At 41.5% G+C, this 22,897-nt stretch overlaps 2 protein-coding genes across 3 annotated transcripts in view; one reads left to right on the plus strand and one right to left on the minus strand.

Annotated features, from left to right (window-relative positions):
- Positions 1-22,897, minus strand: part of B4GALT4 (beta-1,4-galactosyltransferase 4) — a 26,826-nt gene continuing 3,929 nt past the window's right edge. For both annotated transcript variants that reach the window (XM_033089526.1, XM_033089535.1), the window contains exons 2-7: positions 16,036-16,434; positions 12,793-13,025; positions 10,582-10,769; positions 6,069-6,191; positions 4,015-4,119; positions 1-1,052 (exon numbers count right to left, since the gene is read on the minus strand). In XM_033089526.1, coding sequence (XP_032945417.1) covers positions 920-1,052; positions 4,015-4,119; positions 6,069-6,191; positions 10,582-10,769; positions 12,793-13,025; positions 16,036-16,288 — 1,035 coding nt within the window. In that variant the 5' untranslated portion in view covers positions 16,289-16,434 and the 3' untranslated portion in view covers positions 1-919. The remainder of the gene's footprint in view (positions 1,053-4,014; positions 4,120-6,068; positions 6,192-10,581; positions 10,770-12,792; positions 13,026-16,035; positions 16,435-22,897) is intronic.
- The window catches only part of LOC117032694 (translation initiation factor IF-2-like), a 12,331-nt gene continuing 6,959 nt past the window's right edge, over positions 17,526-22,897 (plus strand). Inside the window, exon 1 of the mRNA XM_033124279.1 lies at positions 17,526-17,539. Coding sequence (XP_032980170.1) covers positions 17,526-17,539 — 14 coding nt within the window. The remainder of the gene's footprint in view (positions 17,540-22,897) is intronic.

A 22,897-nucleotide genomic window follows, 5' to 3' on the forward strand; every position in this document is an offset into this window, starting at 1 on the left:
GGGAGTGTTTGGTCTCATTCCCTTTGTTTTTAAGCTGTTAGGATTATGGATACTGAAATGAATCTACATCTACAGGCCTCACACAAGAGTAAAAAACAAGATGGAGCACCCAGAGCTTTTTCATATTTTACTGCAGAGGTATTTTCCATGTATGATTAGTCAACATGTCATTTGTAAACTACTAATTCAGATCCTACATGTACAAAATCACTTTACAAAATGCTTAAAAAACTAGTAGATAATGTGTTTTCTGCTGGGCCCTTACTGGAAGGTGTATTCGAGGAGGCGACACCGCCTGCCTAATAGCAGTAGCAGCGAGCACAGCCGTGTCCTCCTCTCCATTTGACACTGTCCTCTGGCCACCTCTTCATTCCGAAATTCACAGCATCTTGGTTCTTCACCTTTCTCTCCTCTTCTGCAGCCTTCATCCCACCTGGGACCCACCTCTTCATAGATGACCGTGCAGGAAATATAAGTAACAGAAATAGATCTTCGTACCTTTCTGTCTCTCCCAGACGAGAACAATCCTGGTTCTCTGGGACATTCAACAATCTTATTTCCTGTAGGCTTTTTATATCCCACAAAGTATCACTTCAAACTTAATAAATCTCCTTCAATTAGAGTTCTCAAGTAGCCCGCATGATACCTTTTGATTAGTCCTTTTACACTTAGTCCTTCAAGTACCGGAATTACGATATTTTAACCCACATGATCAAAACAACTAAGAAAATTGTTTTGTTACAATTGTTTTACATTCCACCTCACCAGGAGCTCTGCTAAGAAAATACAAAAAGGAAAAATTCAGCTAGATAATTAGCTGTAACAAATTCTTAATGTGTGCTACTAGGGAAAGTCTCTAAGGCCAAAATTATTGTAATCAAATATTCAGTTCTTCCGAACATCACCAGACAGTCCAGATTCATGGGCTAGACCAGAAATCTACTGTGATGTTGATATACAAAGGATTGTAATCCACAGACAGTAATTTATAAACACAACTGTTCAACCCATCTGTTCTCCAGACTCTTGACACCTGATGTAAGAGCTTCATCCTAAAGATTAAAAAATAAAAAGTAAATGGTAAGACAAGAATTTAGCATAACATTTCCATCGTTTTTGCTTTGGCACAAAATTTGGCAAAAGCATCTTTGAAAATTAGTATACCTGTTGGGTTTCCTACTACAAAAAATATTTATTTTCCCCATCTAAAGTAACAGACACCAAGGATAGCCATGTGTCAGACCCCATGTAAGACCCTGGAGACCAATGATAAAAAGAGTCACTACATGCAGTGAACCTCCAGTCTACAGGACAGAAGGATGTACAGGTAACATTGATACAATGTGTTATCGTGTCATCCACTGCTAACAGGTCCTTAGATAAGCTTCAGGGGATCTATGAATCCTCCAATGTGGTTAGGGAAATTTTGTGTTTGTAGGCAGGGAGGGTACATAGCTTTCATGACAGTCTCAAAGTTAGAACTTATGCAGAAAAGGATGAATCAAGGGGCACCGACCTTCGTGAGGGAGTCTGGGGAGGGGTCTTAGAGAAGGAAAATTTGATGCTTAAAAGAGGAGAAATTCACTACGTGAAGAAAGTGAGGAATAGGACACCCAGGAAGAAAGACCACCCAGTGCAAGATGCAGAGACATGCAAAAAAGCAGGATGTATTTGAAGAATACGTAAATGTGTGGCTGGAGCCGTGGGATGTAGGAGAGGAGTGGGTAATGAACTGAGTTGGTCTCTGGGAGCTTACAGGGGAAATCAATCCATTTCAGTTACAGTAACAATGTAGATGGAGATCAGAAACATAATGTGGAGCTAAATAAAGTCAGAGGAAAATAATACAGTATGATTTCATTTAGATAAAAGTGAAAAGCATGCAAACTAAACAATCTTTTGTATAGGGATACAACTTAAAGAGAAAAATGTGTGCTTATGAACAGAGACCGGAAGGACACATAGAAAATAGACACGGCTGTTTCATTATAGTGAGAGATTCTTAAAAAAGCATAAAATGCCTTCTAATATTGTTTTTCTGTTGTTGTTGTTGGTTTTTTCCAAGATTCTTTTTTATTGGGGGAGGGGAACAGGACTTTATTGGGGAACAGTGTGTACTTCCAGGACTTTTTTTTTTTTTTCACAAGTCAATGTGGAAGGTGCCATTCAGCTTCAAGTTGTTGTGCTTTCAGTCTTAGTTGTGGAGGGCGCAGCTCTGCTCCAGGTCCAGTTATAGGGGGCGCAGCCCACCATCACTTGTGGGAGTCGAACCGGCAACCTGGTGGATGAGAGGATGTGCTCCAAACAACTGAGCCATCTGGGAGCTCAGCGGCAGCTCAGCTCAAGGTGACTTGTTCAATCTTAGTTGCAGGGGGCGCTGCCCACCATCCCTTGCGGGACTCGAGGAATTGAACTGGCAACCTTGTGGTTGAGAGCCCATTGGCCCATGTGGGAATCGAACTGGCAGCCTTCGGAGTTAGGAACACGAACTCTAACCACCTGAGCCACGGGGCCGGCCCCCTAATATTGTTTTAAAACACAAACTCTAACAAAGCTCTGTAATATTGGGCATAAAGCCCATTAATATTGTTTTAAAACGTGGAGTCTAACAAAAGGGCTAAAAGTCCTTTAATGCTGTTTTAAAAATTATGGAAAAAGAAACAGAACAGAGAAATGCAGATTTTTCCATCACAGTCCCATACAGAATTGGCTTATCTCTCAAGAATCCTTGGTGAAAGGGCTAATTCCTGGGACAGAAGTACTAGATGAGCCTAGAACAGCTCATCCCACTAGAAGCACAGGGAAGGAAGCTCTCAAAACCAGTGTAGTTATACCAAAGATTCAGGAGTCAATGTGAAGAAGATCCCATTTGCCAAAGATGAGACTAGCTGAACATCGAAAAGATGTTAACTGCATCCTGAAGGACGCTAGGGAATATCAATTCATCATTTTGCAAAATGAAAAAGCAATGCTGATTCTTTCCCTTTATTATTCTGCCTTTTCCATAAAAACCATACCCAAAGGTACTCAAATATAGGTAGAGGCCAAGTCCTTCTTTGTACAAATAGCTATCTAATAGATGCAGAAGGAATGACAGAACATCAGAATTTTGCAATCCCTAATTGCGTCATAAATTTAGGTAATAATCAGCACTGGCTACTAAAATCATTAGGTGAAAAACTGATGGGGAACCTCACAGTGGGGACGAGGCTGACAACGTCTGATGTCACAAGGACACAGCCAGACATCGTCTCCTCCTACCGTGGCACAGGAGGAGGTACATGACACCACCCATGAAGTGTTCTTGCCCCAAAATAGTACAGGAATCTGTTCAGGCCTCAAGATCTAACTCCTTGTTCACAAAGAAATGCAGAGGTCAGAGGCACATACTACTTTTGACCACTGGGATGCAACTGGCAAAATCCCCAATGTAGGAAATTCCATCAGACAAATGATATGGTTTGTTCAACAAATAAATTGCAAGGAGGAAAAAAAAAAGAGGGGAAAGGGAACCTACAGGCTGAAAGAGATTTCAGAGAGATCATCCACATGGACCTTGCCGAGATCCTAATCCAAATAAAACAAGCGTTTTTTTAAAAAAGCATTTGTGAGATAATCAGGGAAATCTGAACACTGACTGGATATTTGATGACACTAAGAAAGTATTGATAATTTTAGGTATAGTGGTTCTTTTTTAAAGCCTTCTTATATGTTAAAGATACACACTGAAGTATCTACACATGAAATGCTGTGATATGTGACCTGCTTCTACATAATCCAGTGGAAGAGGAGGAAAAAAGTGTGAGAAAGAAGATAGGCCACGAATTGATAACTGTTGAAACTGCGTATGGGGTACATGAGGGTGCAACATACCATTTCCTCTACTTCTGTCGTGAAAATTACCTGAGTAAAAAGCTGGGAACACAATAAACTGGCTGATCCAATTAGATTCAGCAGAGTCCTTACTGACAGGCAAGACCAAGCAGGCAGCTTGCCAGGCACGTGAGGACTTACCGTTCTATATTCACCTCATTGCCTCGGTCTCTAGTGTGGAAGATCATTGTATATTTACCCACTTCAGGCATTGGCCGGATTATTTTCATTCTATGAAGCTCAACCCTGGAAAAATAGCAGAGGTGTTTTGTTTTATTTTTCTAATATTCCATCCCTCTTATCTACCACTAGGCACTTTAAAAGAATCATTGCAAGAGTTTACACGCATGTGCACACACAGAGTCACACAGAGCTTGATTATTTGGATATTAACAAAAAAGCATTTTCTTAAAATGTTGGGCCTTAGGCAGTAAGTCCATAAAAGAATCAGATTTAACATTTACTTTTGGAGTACAAAGGAGATGTGTCAATTCACAGTTTGTCATTTTCCAAAAGCAACTAAAACATCATGAGGTATAAGAGAATCAAGTCTCTTCGGATTCTTAATTTACTTAGTGGTTTTCTTCTTTTAACAAAGAAAGTAATGATCATTTAAGGTCACAAGCTTTAAAGCCCACAAACCTAGGCTCAAATTGAGATGCTGTTATTTATACAGTTGCTCATTGTTCCAGGTCTTCGTTCCCATCTATAAATGCCAATGGTGTTATACAGTTGATCAGACGGGCTCCAATGAGATAATACAATCTCATTTGTTATGTAATATATCATATAAATGCAAAGAAGGGTGGTGCCTGCTGCATTTATTACATAAATATTTAGTAAATAAACCTCAACCAACTTGTATGTTCAAATCATTTGGTTTATCCGTAGCATTAGTTAAGAACCATTCTGGAAGTCACGATGTTTCTACCAAATGAAAACAAAACTTGGGAGTTCCCCTTGACCTTGAAGCTGGGGAGCAACAGGAAAAAAGACAGTGACAATACGTGATCAATGCAAAATTCTACTAACCATCCCATCTGGGCAGTGAAATGAATATTGGGAAGATGATGGATATTGTTTACATCTAGCCTTTGCTTCTCTTGCCCTGAAATCTAACAGACACCTTCTGTCCACTTCATAAGCCACGCGCACACACTGGTGATGGGCTAGGCCATGAAGAGCTGTTGCCCATCACTACAGCTATTCTCATGGAGCCTTTGGTCGGGGAAATCCACTCCCTCCTGCCAGAAACAGAGACTGTCAGCCTGGACATGGGAACAAGACCAGCAAGGAGCCCTGACTTCTTTACACTGAAGCAAGGGAACATTTCTGGCAGTCACACATTAATTCAGAACCCCAGCTGAGAAAATTCCTTTCCAAGAGACAATAGCAGGAGGAAAGGGGGGCTCCTGATAGCCAGAAGGACCCTAATTTTATAAATCTGAAGATACTGGCTCTAGGCTCTTGAATAATTACTTTCTCGGAGACAGGGATACCCATAAATTTCTGGCCATAAAACCCAACTTCAGGAGAGGGATCTGAGAGAGGGGGCCAGATATATTCCCTCTGAATCCCTCAGAGAAGAAAGTAGTACAAGAGAATCTGAGGGCAATGCCCGTAGGCCAAAGAGTCCGACCTGGGGGTCCGGCCAGCAGCTGCTCCCACAGTGTGTGGGACTGGCTAATGCGTGAGAGGAGAGCACATCCTGGCCTGCTTCAGGGTGTGCAGCTCACCACAGGCTGTCGGCACTCCCTGCTCTGCGCACTGGGAACTGTGCCCAGATCCCCTGTGGTCTGGGAGAAAGCATAGGTTTACAGCAGGCCCTCTGGCCACTTTCCTCAAATTGCAGCTTTGCAGACTCTCTGTAGTTTGGGACTTTTCATTCACTGCTGAGACCCTTCTCAGTAAGCACTACCCACTGACAAGTCCACAGAGATCACCATCAACACCTCTGGACCCCAAACTACCACAATCCAGAAACAGGCCACCCTGCATCGTTTCTCAACTGCCAGTGACAAAGACCAATTCGGGCCACCCTGCCCTCCCTCTGCCCCCTGACCCCCTTTAAGCCCAAATCTGTGGCCTTGTGACCTGCTGGACTGGCATCTATAGGAACTATAAAATGTAGGTTTCCAGAACGACATCTCACTGATAGCAGAGCCCGGTGAAGAGGACCTGTCTCTGTTGTTCACCTGAGTCTGAGGTCATCGTCTTCGCCTCCCCATCCCCAGTAGTTGTTAGAGAATCCATTCACCTTGAAAAACTGCTCTCTGCTTAGGGCTGTAACACCCCCAAAATATCCACTGTAACGTAACCTGGAGCGGAAGAGAGGAGAGAAACGATACAAACATTAGTACAAAGCCTTTTTGTTCTGCGCAGACACTTGAGAAGTCTCTGATCCAGGACTGGCATTCTAGGGACACCTTGACGACCATGTACTTCACCCACCCACTCCTGCTTGGCGTCCGCCTCCTCACACTCCTGGCCTCCCTGTCTGGCCTTCTTTCCTGAATCTGGACAAATGCTCACATCTGCTCACTAAGCACGGAGCCACCCACCTGTTATTGCTAATGTTTGTGTGCAGATGTCTATAGAAGTACCTGGAATTGTACACCATTAATATCAGATCTGGATGACAGAGTTCATCCCCCGTGCCAATCCAATGAATACTAGCGGCCACCAAGGGTACTGGGTTAAGAAGGATTCTGAGGTTGCATCCATGTTCAGCATGAATAAGTGTCACAGAAAATATACTGGTTTTTGACCTTTACTTTTTTGAGAAGAGAGGGTGAAGAGCAGGAGACAGCTCCTGCACACACTTTGTGGGCAAATCTCTGCATCTGTGCATGCAAATCTCCATCTCGGTGTCTGCTTCCTGAGAACCCAAAGCACCTCAACAACCCTGGGGTTTCTGGCTTGGGCAACTAGGTAGGTGATAATGCCTTTCACAAAAATAAGGTACGCAGACAATAATTAGGTTTTGAGAGGAAGACAGTAAATTATGTTTTGGATAAGCTGAATTTGAGAATCCCCCTAGGCTTTTGCCAGTGGTCAAAAGGATACGGGGTCCAAGCTTAAAAAAGAGGAGTAGCCATAGATATGGCTTTGAAAATAAGCTGTCAAGAGGTGGTACTTGGAGGCGCAGGAGTAGGAGAAATACACTGTCCAAGGACAATGTAGTAGATGAGAAGAAAAGAGGACAGAGGGTGGAGCCTCGAGACACCAAGAGAAAGGGGAAAGAGAAGAGATCAAGAGGGACCCGTCAGAGGGTACCTCCCAGTCACATAGGATCTCACGATTACTGGTGGACCAATTAGCAAATCTGAGAAAAAAAGAGACCCCTTCAGATACCTGTAACAATGCAGCAATGCACGTGAAGGCAGCTTAATAACATGGATGTTACTAAATAAAAGGATGTGAATAGATGGAGGATTTCTAACTTTAATTAACTTCAGTCCATAGTGTTCTAGGCCCAGTGAAATATTTCTTCTTTTCCAGATAAGAAGAAAAACCAAAAGGAGAGATCAATTAGCATACAGATATTTGCCATCTAACAGGTGGAGTCCCAAAAGCTAATTTGTAGTCCAGCTGTTTGTTTCTATGTTCTGAGGACAGGTGAGAAGGACCCTGTTTAATCAATAATAGAAGCAGATTTCCTTATGTACTCCCAACCTAACATTCTGGAAAATGGTATTCTTATAACCTAAAACAAACAAAAGGAAATAAAGTTCTCAGAAGGCAGCTACTACTACCCAAGACTTCTACTGCAGTGACCTGTTGCCATGGCTACACTATTGCCATGGCTAACGGACTCTGACTGGGAAGGGATTCTTAACTACCTGAAGACCAGCAGCTTCATCAAAGCACACTGAATGGAACCCCTGCCCGGGCACAGCCTGCCAAGCACCACTGACAGAACCAGCACGGATGGTCTGCTTGTTATCTATTAAGTAACCATACCCACGGGGTGCAAGACAGCTAGCTAAACACTGTAATCCCTGGGCCCTGCCCTCAAAAAGTGTATAGTCTAACAAGAGAGGTGAGCGTCATCAGGGTTCTGAGGAAGGAGATGCCACACATTGGAGGATTCAGATAGGTAGGAAAATGGGGGAACTCTTGGTGGCCAGAACTCTTGGTGGCCATAAACAAAAAATAAAGAGGGAGAAAAGTGCAGGCCATCTGAGGAGCCCCTGGAGACCAGTATAGCTGCACGGGGAGATGCAGGAGACCAGTCGGAAAGAAAGGTTAAAGAACTCTGTTTCTCGGTGGCCTCTTAGATGGCAAATGACTATGTGTTTATTGATCTTTGCTTTTGGGTTGTCTTCTTATCTGGAAAAGCACAAATATTTAATTGGCCCTGGAACAGTTTTATTTCTTTTTACAGGGCTGTAAGGTGGGTAAAATGTAGTCATAAAATAACGGTAGAGTCCTTGTAGAAAGCAGGCAGGTACCAAAGGAATTCTTGGCGATAAAATCTGCTCAAGACTGGTCCAAAGCTGTACCACTGACCCATAGTCTGTGGGATAAACAAGATTTATTTCTGGCTTCATCTGAGTCCGAGACAGTTGGGTCAAGTTACTTTAACTTCTTCCTCCTGCATGTGTGTAAAGGGAAAACATTTCTTGCACTTACACTCCTGGGGCTACTGTGATGATGAATAAAGTGTGTGCAGATTTCAACTCTGTGGCATAGTGACACACAGTTTCCAGCAGGGAGCAGACATTTAGCTGCCTGCAACTGCAGCTGCCAGCAACTAGAGGGATCCTACCTAAAATAGCGAAGGTAAGAAGTGGGGGGTGGGGGAGTAGGGGTGGGATGGGGGTAGGGGATAGACAGAGGGCAACTCCTACATTACTTACTCCCGCCTCTCTGGCCACAGAAGAGAGGCAGTTTACATGATACATATAATAAAGTAGAAAAATATAAATGACAAAATGACAAACCGGGACCAGAGGAATCTAACTTAAATCAGAATAGAAGATTAAAACAGGAAATATATTAGAACTCTGATCTGCAAATAAGATTCCTTTCGGCTTCAAAAAGAAAGCCATGCATTTGGCTCAGAGCTTCTTGCACCCAGATAAAAGAGGGGACACATTCAATCACCTGATTCACGTTACAAAAACCTGGCACTTAAGGAAGACGAAGGCTTTCTGATGGCTAGTCATAAAATAAATGTATGGCCAATTACAACAGCAAGTTAAAACAGCAAGATTCATGCAAGGGGCTGTTAGAGTGAGTAGCCTCTGATGAAATCTACGATTGTGACACCCAAGTTTTTACTCAAAATCAATTCCCAGCAGGCATACCCAAGAACTGAGTTTTCTATTGTCCAGCTTAATACAAAGATAAAAATCTAGAATTTAAAAAAAAAAAAAGACTGCCCTTAAGACAGTCCTGCGTATCTGAACTCCAAAACAAAACGAAACAAAAACAAAAACGCTGTGTGACTGTAATTTCTCACCACAATCACTTAGAGAGAAGTGGGCAACGGGACGTCATCATCTGTGTCAAGGGTCTAAAGGACAGGTATTCCCGTGCTCTAGACAGTGATATCTTATTAATAAGTGAACAGATGGTTTGACATGCTTCTGAAAATACCACGGTGCCCAGCCATGATATGCTGCTTTCCTCAATGCAGAGGTGACCCAGAGACCAGAAAGCAAAACCTCCAGATAATGTGACTCAGATCCGAAGATCAAGTTCCCCAAAGGAAAACCTCCTGTGCACTGAGGCCCCACTGCCTCTGCCCTCGTGGCATCTATTCCCTCAGCTTGGTTTCCTCTCCCTTCTCCCTTATTACCAAGTGCTTAGGGTAGAATCTGCAAAAGTTAAACGCAAAATTGATGCAACTCCACCGTGGCTGTCTCCCCACACCAGCACCCAACAGGGAGCTCCTTGAGGGCAGACACTGGACCTTATTCAAATTGGTCTCCTGGCTACCAGTACAATGAGCACCACAGACATGAGCGTGGCAGGGTTTGGGGAAGCTGTCAGGTGAGTGTGCACACACACACGTGAATCTAGCTTCATCTGTAGAGAATTTTCTTGGTCACCATTTCCCCTTTGGTTGTGCTTAAATAGAAGCTGGTATAAAATAAGCAGATATGCCTCTTCTGGGGGGCACAAGGGATGGGGAATGAAGACAGATATAGTGGGACCTGGCACTGCCCACAGGGGCTTTGAGAGAAAGGAACTTGTGCATTCTGGCTCCTGAGCAGACGACTCGGTGGATATGCCCCTCCCCACTCTCCGTCAGAACACTGGAAAGATGCCACAGTCTAGAAAAAAATGTCACCGTCTTACAACAAAGGCCTAATAGGTTGAACCTAAGGGGCATACTCTTGTTGCTTCCTGGAGGGGGATGTCAGGGACAGAAGGGGAAGTTACTTGAGGGCTACACAGTGAGGGACAGCTTGCAGAAGTTCTACCACGTGGGTGCTGCACGTGAGTCTGGCCATCCTTTGCACTGCCTGGATTATTTCTCCTCTCCTGTTCTTTCCTTTTTTGTCTTTCTGGGCTTCTGCCAAGGCCCTTGCAGGGCTTTTTCCTAGTAAAAACCTAATTACTCTAATTCCTGTTTTTGAACTTTAAGTGGTATGTCCTGTGCCATTTTCCCTATTTCTGATTTTCCTCAGCCACACTGTACCCTACGACCCCGGGCAGGCCTCTCACCTCAGCCAGCCAGGAGCAGGGACGCCTTACCTGTAGCCAGTGCTGTTCCTGCCAACAACCAGGTGCTTGGGCTGATCCTCACACTTGTAAAGGTTCAAGTCGTTCTCAGGCACCAGGTCCACATCATGGAATATAAAGCAGTCCCAATTTTCATCCTTGAGAGCTTCTAGGTAGCCCACATTCAAGAGTTTGGCTCGATTAAACTTTTTACTTCCAGCCTACAGATACAGAAATGACAAGTTGCAACGCTCCTGAGACGAAGTTTCACACTGTGCCCCCTTCAGTTCAGAAGCCGGGGCTGGTGTTACACAACTATGCTTATGACATGGAGATCTGACAAAGTAGATGCAATAACAGAAAAAAACTTTCTTTACGTTTCATACACACTTAAATTATATGACTTAAAAACACACCTTGAAATGGGGAGTTGTCATTTAATGGTTATAAGAGTCTCAGTTTTGCAAGATGAAAAAGTTCTAGAGATTAGTTTTACAACAATGTGAATATACTTAACACTACTGAACCATACATTTAAAAATGGTTAAGACGGTAAATATTGTTATGTTATTTTACCACGATTTTTTAAAACCAAGTTTTTAAATACAAATAAAAAGAACTCAAAATATTTCTTAACATGCCTTTATTTATTTGATGTAAAACTATAAAACCTTTTTTACATACTAGTCATGCCAATAAGTATCACTGCTTCACTGTTCAACTCGCAGTTCATCCCAATCTTATCCTATTGAACAAATTTACACAAAGCTTCCAAGAGACATACCTTGCCAGAAAGGATCAAGAATTCTTGACCTATAAACAGAGACGGTTATTGCTAATGTTTATAAACTACTTAAAAATCTCTTGGAATCACTGTAAGAGAATCCTGTTTTCACACTTAATGGTGGAAGCCTTACAGATGGGACTCATCACTGAGAACGGAAAGAACAGCATTCGACCAGTAATAAGACCAGAGCTGTAGTATGAAAAAAGATTTTACGGTATTCATTTTTTCTTGGCTGTTTGGATCAATTTCCTTCAGAATAAATTCTAGTTCAATAAACAGTTTATCATAACAAAAGTACAGGCAAGTCACAAAAGTTACCATAGTGCTTTCCTGAAAAGAATAACACAAAGCAGACGTATTTTCCTATTCATAAAAATATTCTACATTGGGAGTGGCTGTTCTGAGTAAGAACTCGGAATGACTAACAAAGTTAAAAACAAAAATGATTATAACACAATGTAATAATATTAGATTGGTGCAAAAGTAATTTCAGTTTTTGCAATTATTTTTAACCTTTTAAACCATAATTACTTTTGCACCAACCTGATAGGAAGATTTTGCTTCAAATACTAAAAAAAAAAAAAAAAAAAAAAAAAAAAAAAATGGCAAGATGTATTATATACACACATTGATTTTCATATATCCTCTGATTTGTGAAAAATTTTCCTAATAAAAATATTACTCATTATAACCAATAGTAAGCATGTAATTAATGATTTTGCTTGCATTTTTAGCATTTGTAAGGAACTGAGGGGGAATTATTTGGATGACCCAGGATAATTTTCAAAAGCTAGATATGGATATTTAAGTTGATGCCTTCTTTTTCTCTCAATAAACATTAATACCAAATAAATGCATCTTGAATCACGCACTCCACTTTGAGCTAAACTCTTCAATAGCAGCCCACACTTACTGTGTGCCTACTAAATCATGTTTCTAGAAGCCAAACAAGTGAACCAAGAAGGGGAAAACTAAACATGTCTTATAGAATAAATAGGGGCAAAGATAAAGGCAGGATGGTGGAAACGGTCATAGAGCCCCATGGTGGCTAACACACAGTAGTCTGCAGGTTCTTTGTCTAGATCCCCAACTAACAGTCATGCTCAATAACACAGATCCAGCATCTCATCGTGGAGTGTCCAGCAAATGCAGAGGGAAACATAGGTAAATCACAGGGAAAAATCATCAGGCAGTCATTGGCTAACATGGACGGGCTCACAACAAAACAGGCTTCCTCAAGAGGTTCACTGAAGAGGCAGTAAAATTTCCCAGCACATAGTCCCATTACTCCACACTCTGGGACAAGAATTTCCTTTACTCCTTTCAAGGATAAACAAGGTAAGAGACCTCTCCTTTGACGATAGTTTGATGCTCCTTTTAACCAAGATAGAAAAACAGCCAAGTCCCTCAGAGAGAGGAGAATCTGAAGGCAGAGCCCTGGTCTGCCCCACACTCACCTGGTGGATGGTATAGATGCCATAGTCCAGCTGCTGTCTCTGCAAGAAAGGATGAAGGTGTTCTAGCAGGTACATCAGATGTTTCTCTCTGTTCCGGTGTGGAATGAGGATGGCGACCCGCTGTAAAGCCTTACATTCCTCAGGGCGATACCGGCCTCTGTGCACTTTGGGATTTTCTGCCTCAACTTCTTCCAGAGTAAGATCTGGTTTGAAAATGAGCTTGTCTTGACCTCCTATAATTAAAACAGAACACAGGAAACACACTATCTCCTCAAGAGTGTTGATAGGCTTACATGAGCTAGTACATGTAAAGCACTTAGAACTCTGCCTGGCACTCAGCGAGCACTATATAAGTATTAGCTTTTATTATGACTACTTTAAAGCCTCATTTGGTCATGAACTACAACCACAGTGTCATGTGACTCAGGTTATTGGCTGCAAAAGCATGTGACTGACATATAAGAGCATCCCCTTGTGTCTCGATAACCAACTCTGGCTGTGATTCACCCTTAAATATGAAATGCATTCTGTCCCAATGACCCTGGTGAAGAGCAGAGGTCAGGGCTAAATGAACTTCAGGTCTGCTCTCTTCGCTTTTCCTTCTCAAAATTCCAAAGAAAAGTAAAATCTCTTAAAAATCAAGGGCATTCCATGGAATCAAGCTCATGGACAAGGCCCCCTTCCTCACTCCTTCCAAGTTCCTAGGAGCTCTCCTAGCTCCCTGAAGGTAAAACAGCAGAGGTCGAAACTAGCCTCGCTCTCTAACCCAACATTCACAGGTATGTGCCACAGGTACATGCAACAGGGACTATGCACCAGAATTCTCCCACTGTGCCACAGTAGCAGACATCCCAGGGGAGCATTTGCTCAGCAAGTCTGGACGCAGCCTGACTGGATGAAACTTAAGAGGCATCCACAGTAACCAATCTTAGGCTTTAAACATCAGGCTGAAGCCAAAGACCCTCCTCTTTGATCTGAATTGACAGGGAATACCGACTGAGAAGAGAGGAGGCAGACCTCTGGCTCGAGAACTGAGCCACACATTTTTAAAACTCCATATACACTGATCAGGCTGTAAAACCTAAAGATGCTTGCAAGTTGTGCTGTCCTCTTCTGAGCAATGCAGTCCCAGTTCCTGCCTATGTACAAGTCACGGTGCCTTGCTCCAGGTAACCATCCCCTACCCTGGCCAGGGCAGCTGGGACCAGGCTCTAGTGTCCATGAAGTTGTTAAAAAACTGCCCAGCAGCACCAAGGACAAATAACTGCTTCCAGCCATCTAGAGAGAATAACTGGCCTATAAGAAAGAGCCTTTCCTGAAGGGTCTGCATGCGAGACAGGATCGGCCAAGCAGTAATGCCCTAAAAGCAAACAGTAAGAATAGAAGTTACAGGAAAGGTAAGCTACGGAGCTGGTGCCGGGCCACAGAGCTGCTGGGAGATGATGGTGTGGCTGTGGAGATGGTTTCCCATGTAGCCTGTTAATAAACCCCATCATCCAAGTTATCCTGATCATGTCTCTGTTCTTGGCCCCTGAAAAAGCCCCAAGCAACAGGTCTGATATCAATTAATCCACTTGCTCACTCTCTCATTGTCATAACTTTGATGGGCCCTCAATAAACATGAACACCAAATGTCTAGTTTCCATCTACTGGTTTCCACCTACTCTTATCAGTCTCCCTACCACCCGCATGGCATCCTCCCAAGTTTGGTTCCTTCTTGGGTCATTAATGGCCCATCTGCATTCAATACTACTATGTCACCCTCTTAATCCAGGTACTTGATCAGTATTGTGTCACTGCCCTAATGACTATTCTTATGAATGCATTTATTGCTTAAATATGTCGTGAGGATTTTAAACAAGGGGGGTAATACAGTCAGATTTGTATTTTAATAACTCATTTTCCTATCTCAAATTGTGTAATGTGTGAGCAGAACAATTTCCCTCACACAATCAGGAATAACGTTTTGGCTTCACCATGACTGAGTAAAGAGAAGCAGCATGCCAGTTATGAACAGAGTAGAAGACTGTGATTCAATTAGGAGAGTGGCTCTGTAGGGTTTGTTAAGCTACAAGCAAGAAGCCTCTGAAGAGCCCAGGCCACCCCACGGAGAGCTAACTTAGTGTATGCAGAGAGCTGTAGGACCCGTGGGGGGCACTGGACTTTGCAGAGCTGGAAAGGCTCACCCTGCCTTCATCCTGCCTGCACGCTGTGTCCTGGGAAAGAAAGGCAAACACATGAAAAACACACTGTGGTCAGCACAACAATAGAAATATAAGCAGGCACCCAGGGAACATAAGATTAACTCTGGGGTAAACTGGATTCAACTGGATTTTTGATGAATAAACAGGAAGCCGCCAGGCAGACATAGATTGAGAAAAGGCATTCTGGAAAGAGGGAACAATGTAAGGCTCAGAGGAGTGTTTGGAGAACTATAAGCACTCTGATGTTCTGGAAAAATCAGAGGTTTGATAGAACTTTCGTGGGTTATGTATAATATCACAGTGGAGTTTTTCCTCTCTAATTCATGTGTTCACTAAAACCAATTCACTGTCCATTTAAATTGAAAGGCAAGACATCAAAAGGGAATCAAAACAACACATTTAAGAAATAAACACTAAAGACAACATTGAAGAATATACTCAGTCCTGCCTTGATTCCATACTTTTGGCTAACGGGATGCTAACAGATGTGACACAAGTGGAGGGTAGAATGTGCCTGCATTTCTGCACTTGTGCTCTGCAGATGCCAGGGGAAGGATAAGAGACATGAGAAGGGCTACCAGTAGGCCACCCCAAGCTCATCCCACAGACTTGTGAGCTAAAAATGCCTGCTGACGTATGCTGCTAAGACTATTGTAGCTGGTTAATGAAATTGGGTATGTTCATTTAACGGAAGACTCTGCATCAGCAATATGGATACCGCTCACAAACATAATGTTGAACAATGGAAGCCAGACACAAAAGAGTATAGAGTGTATGCTTCCAATTATATAAAGTTCGTAAACAGGACAAATGTATGGATGGTGTTAGAATACTGAAGTAAGGGTAGTGACTGAAAGAAACGTGAACTTCTGGGGTTCTGGAAAGATTTCATTTCTTAATTTACATACTGGCTACACAGGTGTACTCATCTTGTGATACTTAACCGAGCTGCACACTTCAGGTTTTTGTACTTTTCTGTACACATTATCTAATAAAAAAGTTTACGTAGCATTTGTAAGGAAAAAAAAAACATACTTACTGAGGTATGGTGACATAGAAGGGCAGTTGTTGAGGTCTGGTTTTTTCACAGATGCTTCATTAGTCAGAGTTTCTTTCTTTCCCAAAACTATGGCCTTGTTGAAATTAGCAATGAACTCTTTTGCTTTAGGAATCTCTTGAATAGCACCCACAAAATAGTTACTGGTGGCCCACCCAACCACTGTCAGACATAAAGTGAAAAGCAACAGTAATCGGAATTTGTAGGAAAGGTAGAAAGTCACGTGGAAGCCCATGTTTTTTGTGATGTGAGCAATATGGATCACTCTGTTTCACTACACCCAGGAGACTTCAAGTTCAACTTTTCCGATCTGATTGCAAACTCGATGACAACTGAAGATGCAAGGCCTGCTTTTGCTCAGTAGTTCCACTCCAACAATCTCTAGAAGGTAATCACAAAGACATGTTTCAAATGGAAATCCGATCCCGAAATGATTCACGTCAGCACAAACTGAAAACCTATCCCCAGAGGATATTGACTAACAGTAATGGAAGTTCTCCTGCTAGGGTTAAGAGATCAGAAAATCAGAGATTTTAGAGGTAAAAGATTCCGAACATGTATACATCACAGGAGTTCTCTCTGCATTATCACCCAGGCTGTCTGTCACCTGGAGAAAAGACATGTTCAGATATTACACAGGTGGAGAAGGCAAACACGAGACTGTAAATGGCTCCTCAGTTCTGAGCTGGCCACAGCTTAAAATACAGCCTTAACTGTCCTTTCCTGGCACAGCTTTAAGAGAAGATTAACACGTGAAATCCTATTACAAAGAGTACATTGACCCAAAGAGAAAATGAGGGAAAAGACAAAAATGCTCTTCTCTGTGAGAGCGAGGAAAACATGTTCCTCAACTACAGGGAATGAATAATTAAGAATCTTTTCCTAAATTTTTTTTCACAACAGGCACTGGTAAGGGGTACATCCCATCAAATAGGGCAGAGGACAAGAAACACAAGAGAACGCCAACACACGAGGTCAATCATCTATAAGAACAACAGGTAGAGCTACAGCTGTGTTTAAGGTCAGGGGTTTTGATTCAGACGGAAACTACAGCTCCACCATATATCAGCCATGAAACCTCAAACCAATCGCTTCGCTGAGCCTTGGTCTCCTTATCTGTACAATGGGGATAAATACAGTATCTACCCAGAGAGGTTATTGTTGGACTGGATGCCCTAATGTACTCATATATCAAGTGCCAGCCTATCTCCTGATGCAGAGTAAGCACCTACTACGTGGTGACCATCAATGTTGACATTGTTATATTACTTTAACTCTGGACTAGGAATGACCAACAGGCAGACACATTGGTGGCTGCCAGAACCGCTACTCTATTGTACTATATTTCTCACTGTCGGTTGAATTGCCATTCTGATTTCATACTTCAGTATGAATTCACCTATGCTCTTAGTTATTGACAAAAATCCAGTTGCCCAGGGCCCATCCCAGACCATGGTGAGTGCACTAAAGCGATGAAGACCCCTTGGTGAGTAGCAATACCCCGCACGTCCTATTCTGCATTGCCAAAACCACATCTCTCCTCACATTCTCAACGTGTTATCAGAAGACTACAGGAATGTTAAAGCCAGGGCACTGATAATCTCTATAGCTAAACATATCCTCAATTAAATGGACAGAATGGAGACCAAGTGATAACGCAAAAACATTTATGATTAAATCTTAATAAAAAGAAAAACAGAAAACAAACTCTGTATTTGTGTGCGATTACCACTAAAACTATAGACATAAGAAAACTCTAAAAAGAAACATAGCTACGAGCTAGCAATAATTGTATCAGGAGCACAGGATTAGCCAGGGGTGTTATCTCTTTTCTTTCGGAATTTTGTATAATATACTTTTGTCCTCTTATAATGAAAACAAAATTGTTGTGGTTTTGTTTGTTGTTGTTGTTTTTTAATAAAATGTGAGAATGTGGTAATTTACTGTGAAAACAAAATAATCTTAACAACTTTCATGATAGCCTCATACTTACTGAAGGGTAATATACCAAAAAATTAGCTCTAGGTTAGTTTGAAGGAAACTTAGAAAGCATTTCTCTCTAGACACAATGTTATAAACCGAAGTTATGTCCGGTTTATCACAGTAGGTTCGAGAGATCTCCTGCCTCAGCCTGTTTTGTCAGTTAAGTGACTGAGGCAACCCCTCTAGGCATGTTTCCCCAGCTAGAAAACAATAAAAAAAGGGAAAAGAAAAAGATTTGACCCAGGAATCAAATAAACAGTATGGCCTATATTTAGTCTTATGAGGGTATCACAAAGAAATTGATGCTAGACGCAGTTATAACATAAATTAGAAGACCGATTTATTTGTGCATTTACTTGTGCCATGCACTGGGGTTAAATCACTTATATTGCCTAATTCACATTTCAACCTTGTGAGGTAAGAATTATTAGTCTCCTCATTTTATAGAGAAATGAAGATTTAGAGAAATTAAAGAACTTGACCAAGACTACATCACTAGTAAGTGGTGACCTGGGGCCTGAACCCACATGGTCAGCTCCAAACTTGAGCTTTTGCCATATCCTTCACATGGACATTTCAATCTTTCCTCCCCATGGTGCCTGGGGGCACCCAACATAAACCCTTGAAATATGCTGAGTTTCTTTGGCAGCCTTCTCTCCCATATCTTCCTCCCTTCCTCCCTGTTCAAATGGCTTCCTGGAGGCCTGTTCTCTTCCCTCCAAGTAAAAGTAAGTCTGTAGGTTCCTGAGGCCAGACAACGTCTTGTGGACTTAATTGCAGGAAGCTTAAATGCTAGGATTGGCAATAGTTTTTGATTTAAAAAAATCTCAATCTTGGAAAACTTAGACTGGGAACACTGTTTTTCTAAGAGCTGTTTATAGAGGGAGGTCCCCTCATAGGGAAACTCACCTGTCTGAAGGGACTTCTGATCATAGAAGTACTGCAGTGTTAGAAGCACAAAGGACCAGAAAGCACACACATCTGGCCCCCTCATTTTACATAGGGAGGAAGTCTAAATGAGAGATTTAAAAACCTACCCAATAAGCAGTGAGCTGGGAATAATCATAGACTAATATTGCCTGAGGAATTGGTCCAAAAAATTTTATGATAAAAGCAAGGAGCCATTCTTAATGATTAGTTAATAATTAGCTCCTCATTGCTAATCCCGATTACTGAGACTGTGTGAGATCCAGTTAGAAATAATCACTTCACACTTTTTCTAGTCTTAGTGCTCTCCTCAGAGAGCCAGCATGAAGGTAGTTCAAGTGTGAGGTCTCTTTGGTCCTGTGAGTGAACATCCAGGTGTGATGTCTATCAAGAGAGACCTCCTGCCCAGCCTGTTTTGTCAGTTAAGTGACTGAAGGCAACTGCATGTTTCTCCAGCTAGAAAACAAGTTTTATGATTTTTTTTTTCAAACTTATTTTACATCATTGATCTAAGAATTTAATGATTATAGACCCAAACATATCTGGCACATTCTCAGGAACATAGTAAATATTTATTGACTCTGATTACCAATGTGATTCGTGCTCAAATTTTATCATAATGCTAACCAAAATAATGTTATCCCTGGAATTACATACTGAAATACAGATGATTTTGATTTTCTATTTCTCTGTAATTTCCTATTTCTCTTTCAATGAGTATATACCAAGGGTGCCAAAAAAAAATGTATACACGACTTATATTCATTTTTTATTATCAGTATATATTGAGTGTTACAATTTTAATATAGTTTTTCCTTTCTTAAAATGTATATACATTTTTTGGCACCCTCTGTATTACTTTTATAATGAAAAAATCATGATTTTTTAAAAGAAAATTCTCTTTTAGGGCAGGTAACTACTGGTTGGTGTTTGGGAAAATGTCATCAGGTTGGACTTATTTACAACATTTAAAAAACTGAGAGGCCCTGAACGCTCTCTGAAAAGAGATTTTTTTCAATGAAGACTGTCTTGAAGTGACAGGGGAATCACAGCTGTAGAGAACAAGTACAGGTAACATGAAAGAAGTTATTTTAGGGCAACATTCACCACCCTTTTCCTTTCTAGAAGTCTACCCTAGAGTTAGTTCAAAATGATGATGTTTTCATAGTTTTGTTTTCCCTCTTCACAATTCAACCAGTCTTCTCTAAGCACTTGCTATTTTCAGGAGTTATTTTCAGGCATAGTGCTAGGCACAAAGGGGATTGAGGTAGTCTTTATACGCAGAGTTTATTTCAATTCTTTCTTAGATTTTAATGTCTGTAATTTGTTGTCAAATAGGCCAGTCCCACCTCCAAAAACGAGGGCATAGATGAAATAAGATTGGCAAAAAATTGAGAAGTACTAAAGCTAGGTAACAGGAACCTGAGGGCTCATTTTTTTTTTCTCTCTACTTTCGGGTATGCTTGAAATTGAAATTTTCCATAATAATAAAAGAAAAAATCTGGTAAGAAAGACAAGCTATAACAAGAGGTAAATCAGCATGAATTCTAAGTATCACATTCTTGGGAGAATCTCTACATGCACATGTTTGCACCACCATGGGGGGCAGGGAACACCAGGTGTCAACTCCATCTCCATAAATATTTACTAAGCACTTATCCACCAGGAAGAAAGGATGTGGTGTTCATTCAGCAGCCAAGGGTGCCAAAACAAGCATTCTGATATTTCTAAATCCATCTGGTAATCCTGAAGACACGGCATCTCAGAGTGGGCATGATGTGGCCCCAGGCACATGGTCCTATTCACTTGGACCTCTCTGGAGCAGCACCAGGGGAAAGGCTGATAATTTGCTACTCCTTTTACTCCTACCGAATTCCTGAGAGCTGACTTTTTGCACACGTGTTCTCCTACCTTCCTTGGGCCTCTCATATTCATTCTCCTAATTATAGCTCCTTTACCCGCCTTCTGAGTGATCATTGCCCAGATCTTAAAGAATCAATGGTTCCCTGGGCAGGGGCAAGGGTGGGATAGAAATGATAGTAGCCATTTACATGCAAAAATCATTTGAACTCAAAGACTGAGCTCCTACAGACTAAAACTAGAAGCATTTCAGCAAGAAAATAACGATGGTGTGGATGAAAAAGGTGTACTGTAGGAAGTCAAAAAGTCCTAACTCGGCAGGTGATGGTGGGCATTCAGGTCCCAGGCCTCTAACTTCTCTAGTGAAAGGTTTTAAGCGAGCCCTGTCCATTGTTCTTGTGCATCTAGGTTCACACACCTTTGAAGTGCCAGAAGTAACACCCCTGGAAGGCGTAATCACCCTCAACAGAGCACATAAGGGGCGGCCAGATGGCTCAGTTGGTTAGAGCGCAAGCTCTCAACAACAAGGTTGCAGGTTCAATTCCCACATCAGATATGTGGGCTGTGCCCCCTACAACTAAAGATTGAAAATGGCGACTAGTTAGGAAGACCACCTCAGGGATGATGTAGATGCCTGATTATTGCACTGTACACCTGAAGCTGAAGCTGAACAATAATGAATGTCAACTACAATTTTATATATATATATATATTTACAAGAAGCGAAGTACAGCATTAGGAATAGAGACAGTAGAAATGTAATGGCTGTGTGCGATGTCAGAGGGGTAGTGGATGGGGGAAGGGGTTTGTCACTGTGTGAGGGATATAAATGATAAATGTCTAATTATTACATTGTTTTGTGCACCTGAAACTAATAAAAAGAAAAAAAGAAAACAGCGACTGGGCTTGGAGCTGAGCTGCGCCCTCCACAACTAGATTGAAGGACAACGACTCGGAGCCGATGGGCCCTAGAAAAACACACTCTTCCCCAGTATTCCCCAGTGAAATTGAAAACAAAAAAAACTTAAAAAAAAGAGAGCACATAATCTTAACCACCCTATAATCCAATCCCACCTGGCTTTCTCCCACTTTCATGTAATCTTCCTTACATTCCCGCCTCAATTTCAAATGCATTTAAAAAAAAAAAAAAAAAAACTGCAAAATTGTTACTCTCCAAAGCATTTGAGATCTTGCTTCCCAGAAACTGTCAGTTTGGCTCAGATAATAAATTCTTATAAAAATTCTTTACATGTTTGGATGCTTCTTACGCCGACAATGGCATTGTATTTGACCTACAGAATAAAATGAATATCCATGAGTCCACACTGATACAAACGATCAACTAAATACAAGGGCGAGAAAGGGTAGCTCTTTCCTACAGCAAACTTCCAATTAATAAGGAAGCAGAATACGAAAAAAATCACCACTAGGCAAACACCACTGTAATAATTGTTGCAGATGAGATCCACCAATAGGTACAAAAATGAGTGGGTGAAATTTGAAGATAAACAGCATTTGCATAGTCTCAAAGTATCTCCCCCAGGCTAATTATTAGCTACAAAAGAAAAAAACAGTAACTTTATAGTGGAGAAACCTAGCAGATATCACCTTAACCAAGTGATCAAGGTTAGTATCACCAGTGATAAGACCTCTCAATCTCCTGAATCAGTGATAATATGACTCTAATCGGTAGTCTTCCACAAAACTTCATTCTACAAAATAACTGGTACTCTTCAAAGGGGTTAAAATAATGAAGTACAAGGGGAAAAAAAACCTGAGAAACTATCTCATACTGGAGGAAACTAAGGAGAAATAACTCAATGCAACCAGTAGGATCCAAGAATAGAATACAAAAACAGAAGAAGAAAAAAACCATTAGCAGGAAAACATGAAATTCAAATAAAGTCTGTAGCTAATTGCATTGATAACTGAACTATGGTTATGTAAGGGGCTAATAGTAGGGAAAGTTGAGTGAATTCTCTAAACCATTTTTACAACTTTTCTCTAAGTCTAAAATTAGTTAAAAATTAGAACTTAAAAAAAGTTGGAAACTGAGTATAACCCAACATATGGC

The sequence above is a fragment of the Rhinolophus ferrumequinum genome, chromosome 2 (genome assembly GCF_004115265.2).
Source record: "Rhinolophus ferrumequinum isolate MPI-CBG mRhiFer1 chromosome 2, mRhiFer1_v1.p, whole genome shotgun sequence".
Lineage (NCBI taxonomy): Eukaryota > Metazoa > Chordata > Mammalia > Chiroptera > Rhinolophidae > Rhinolophus > Rhinolophus ferrumequinum.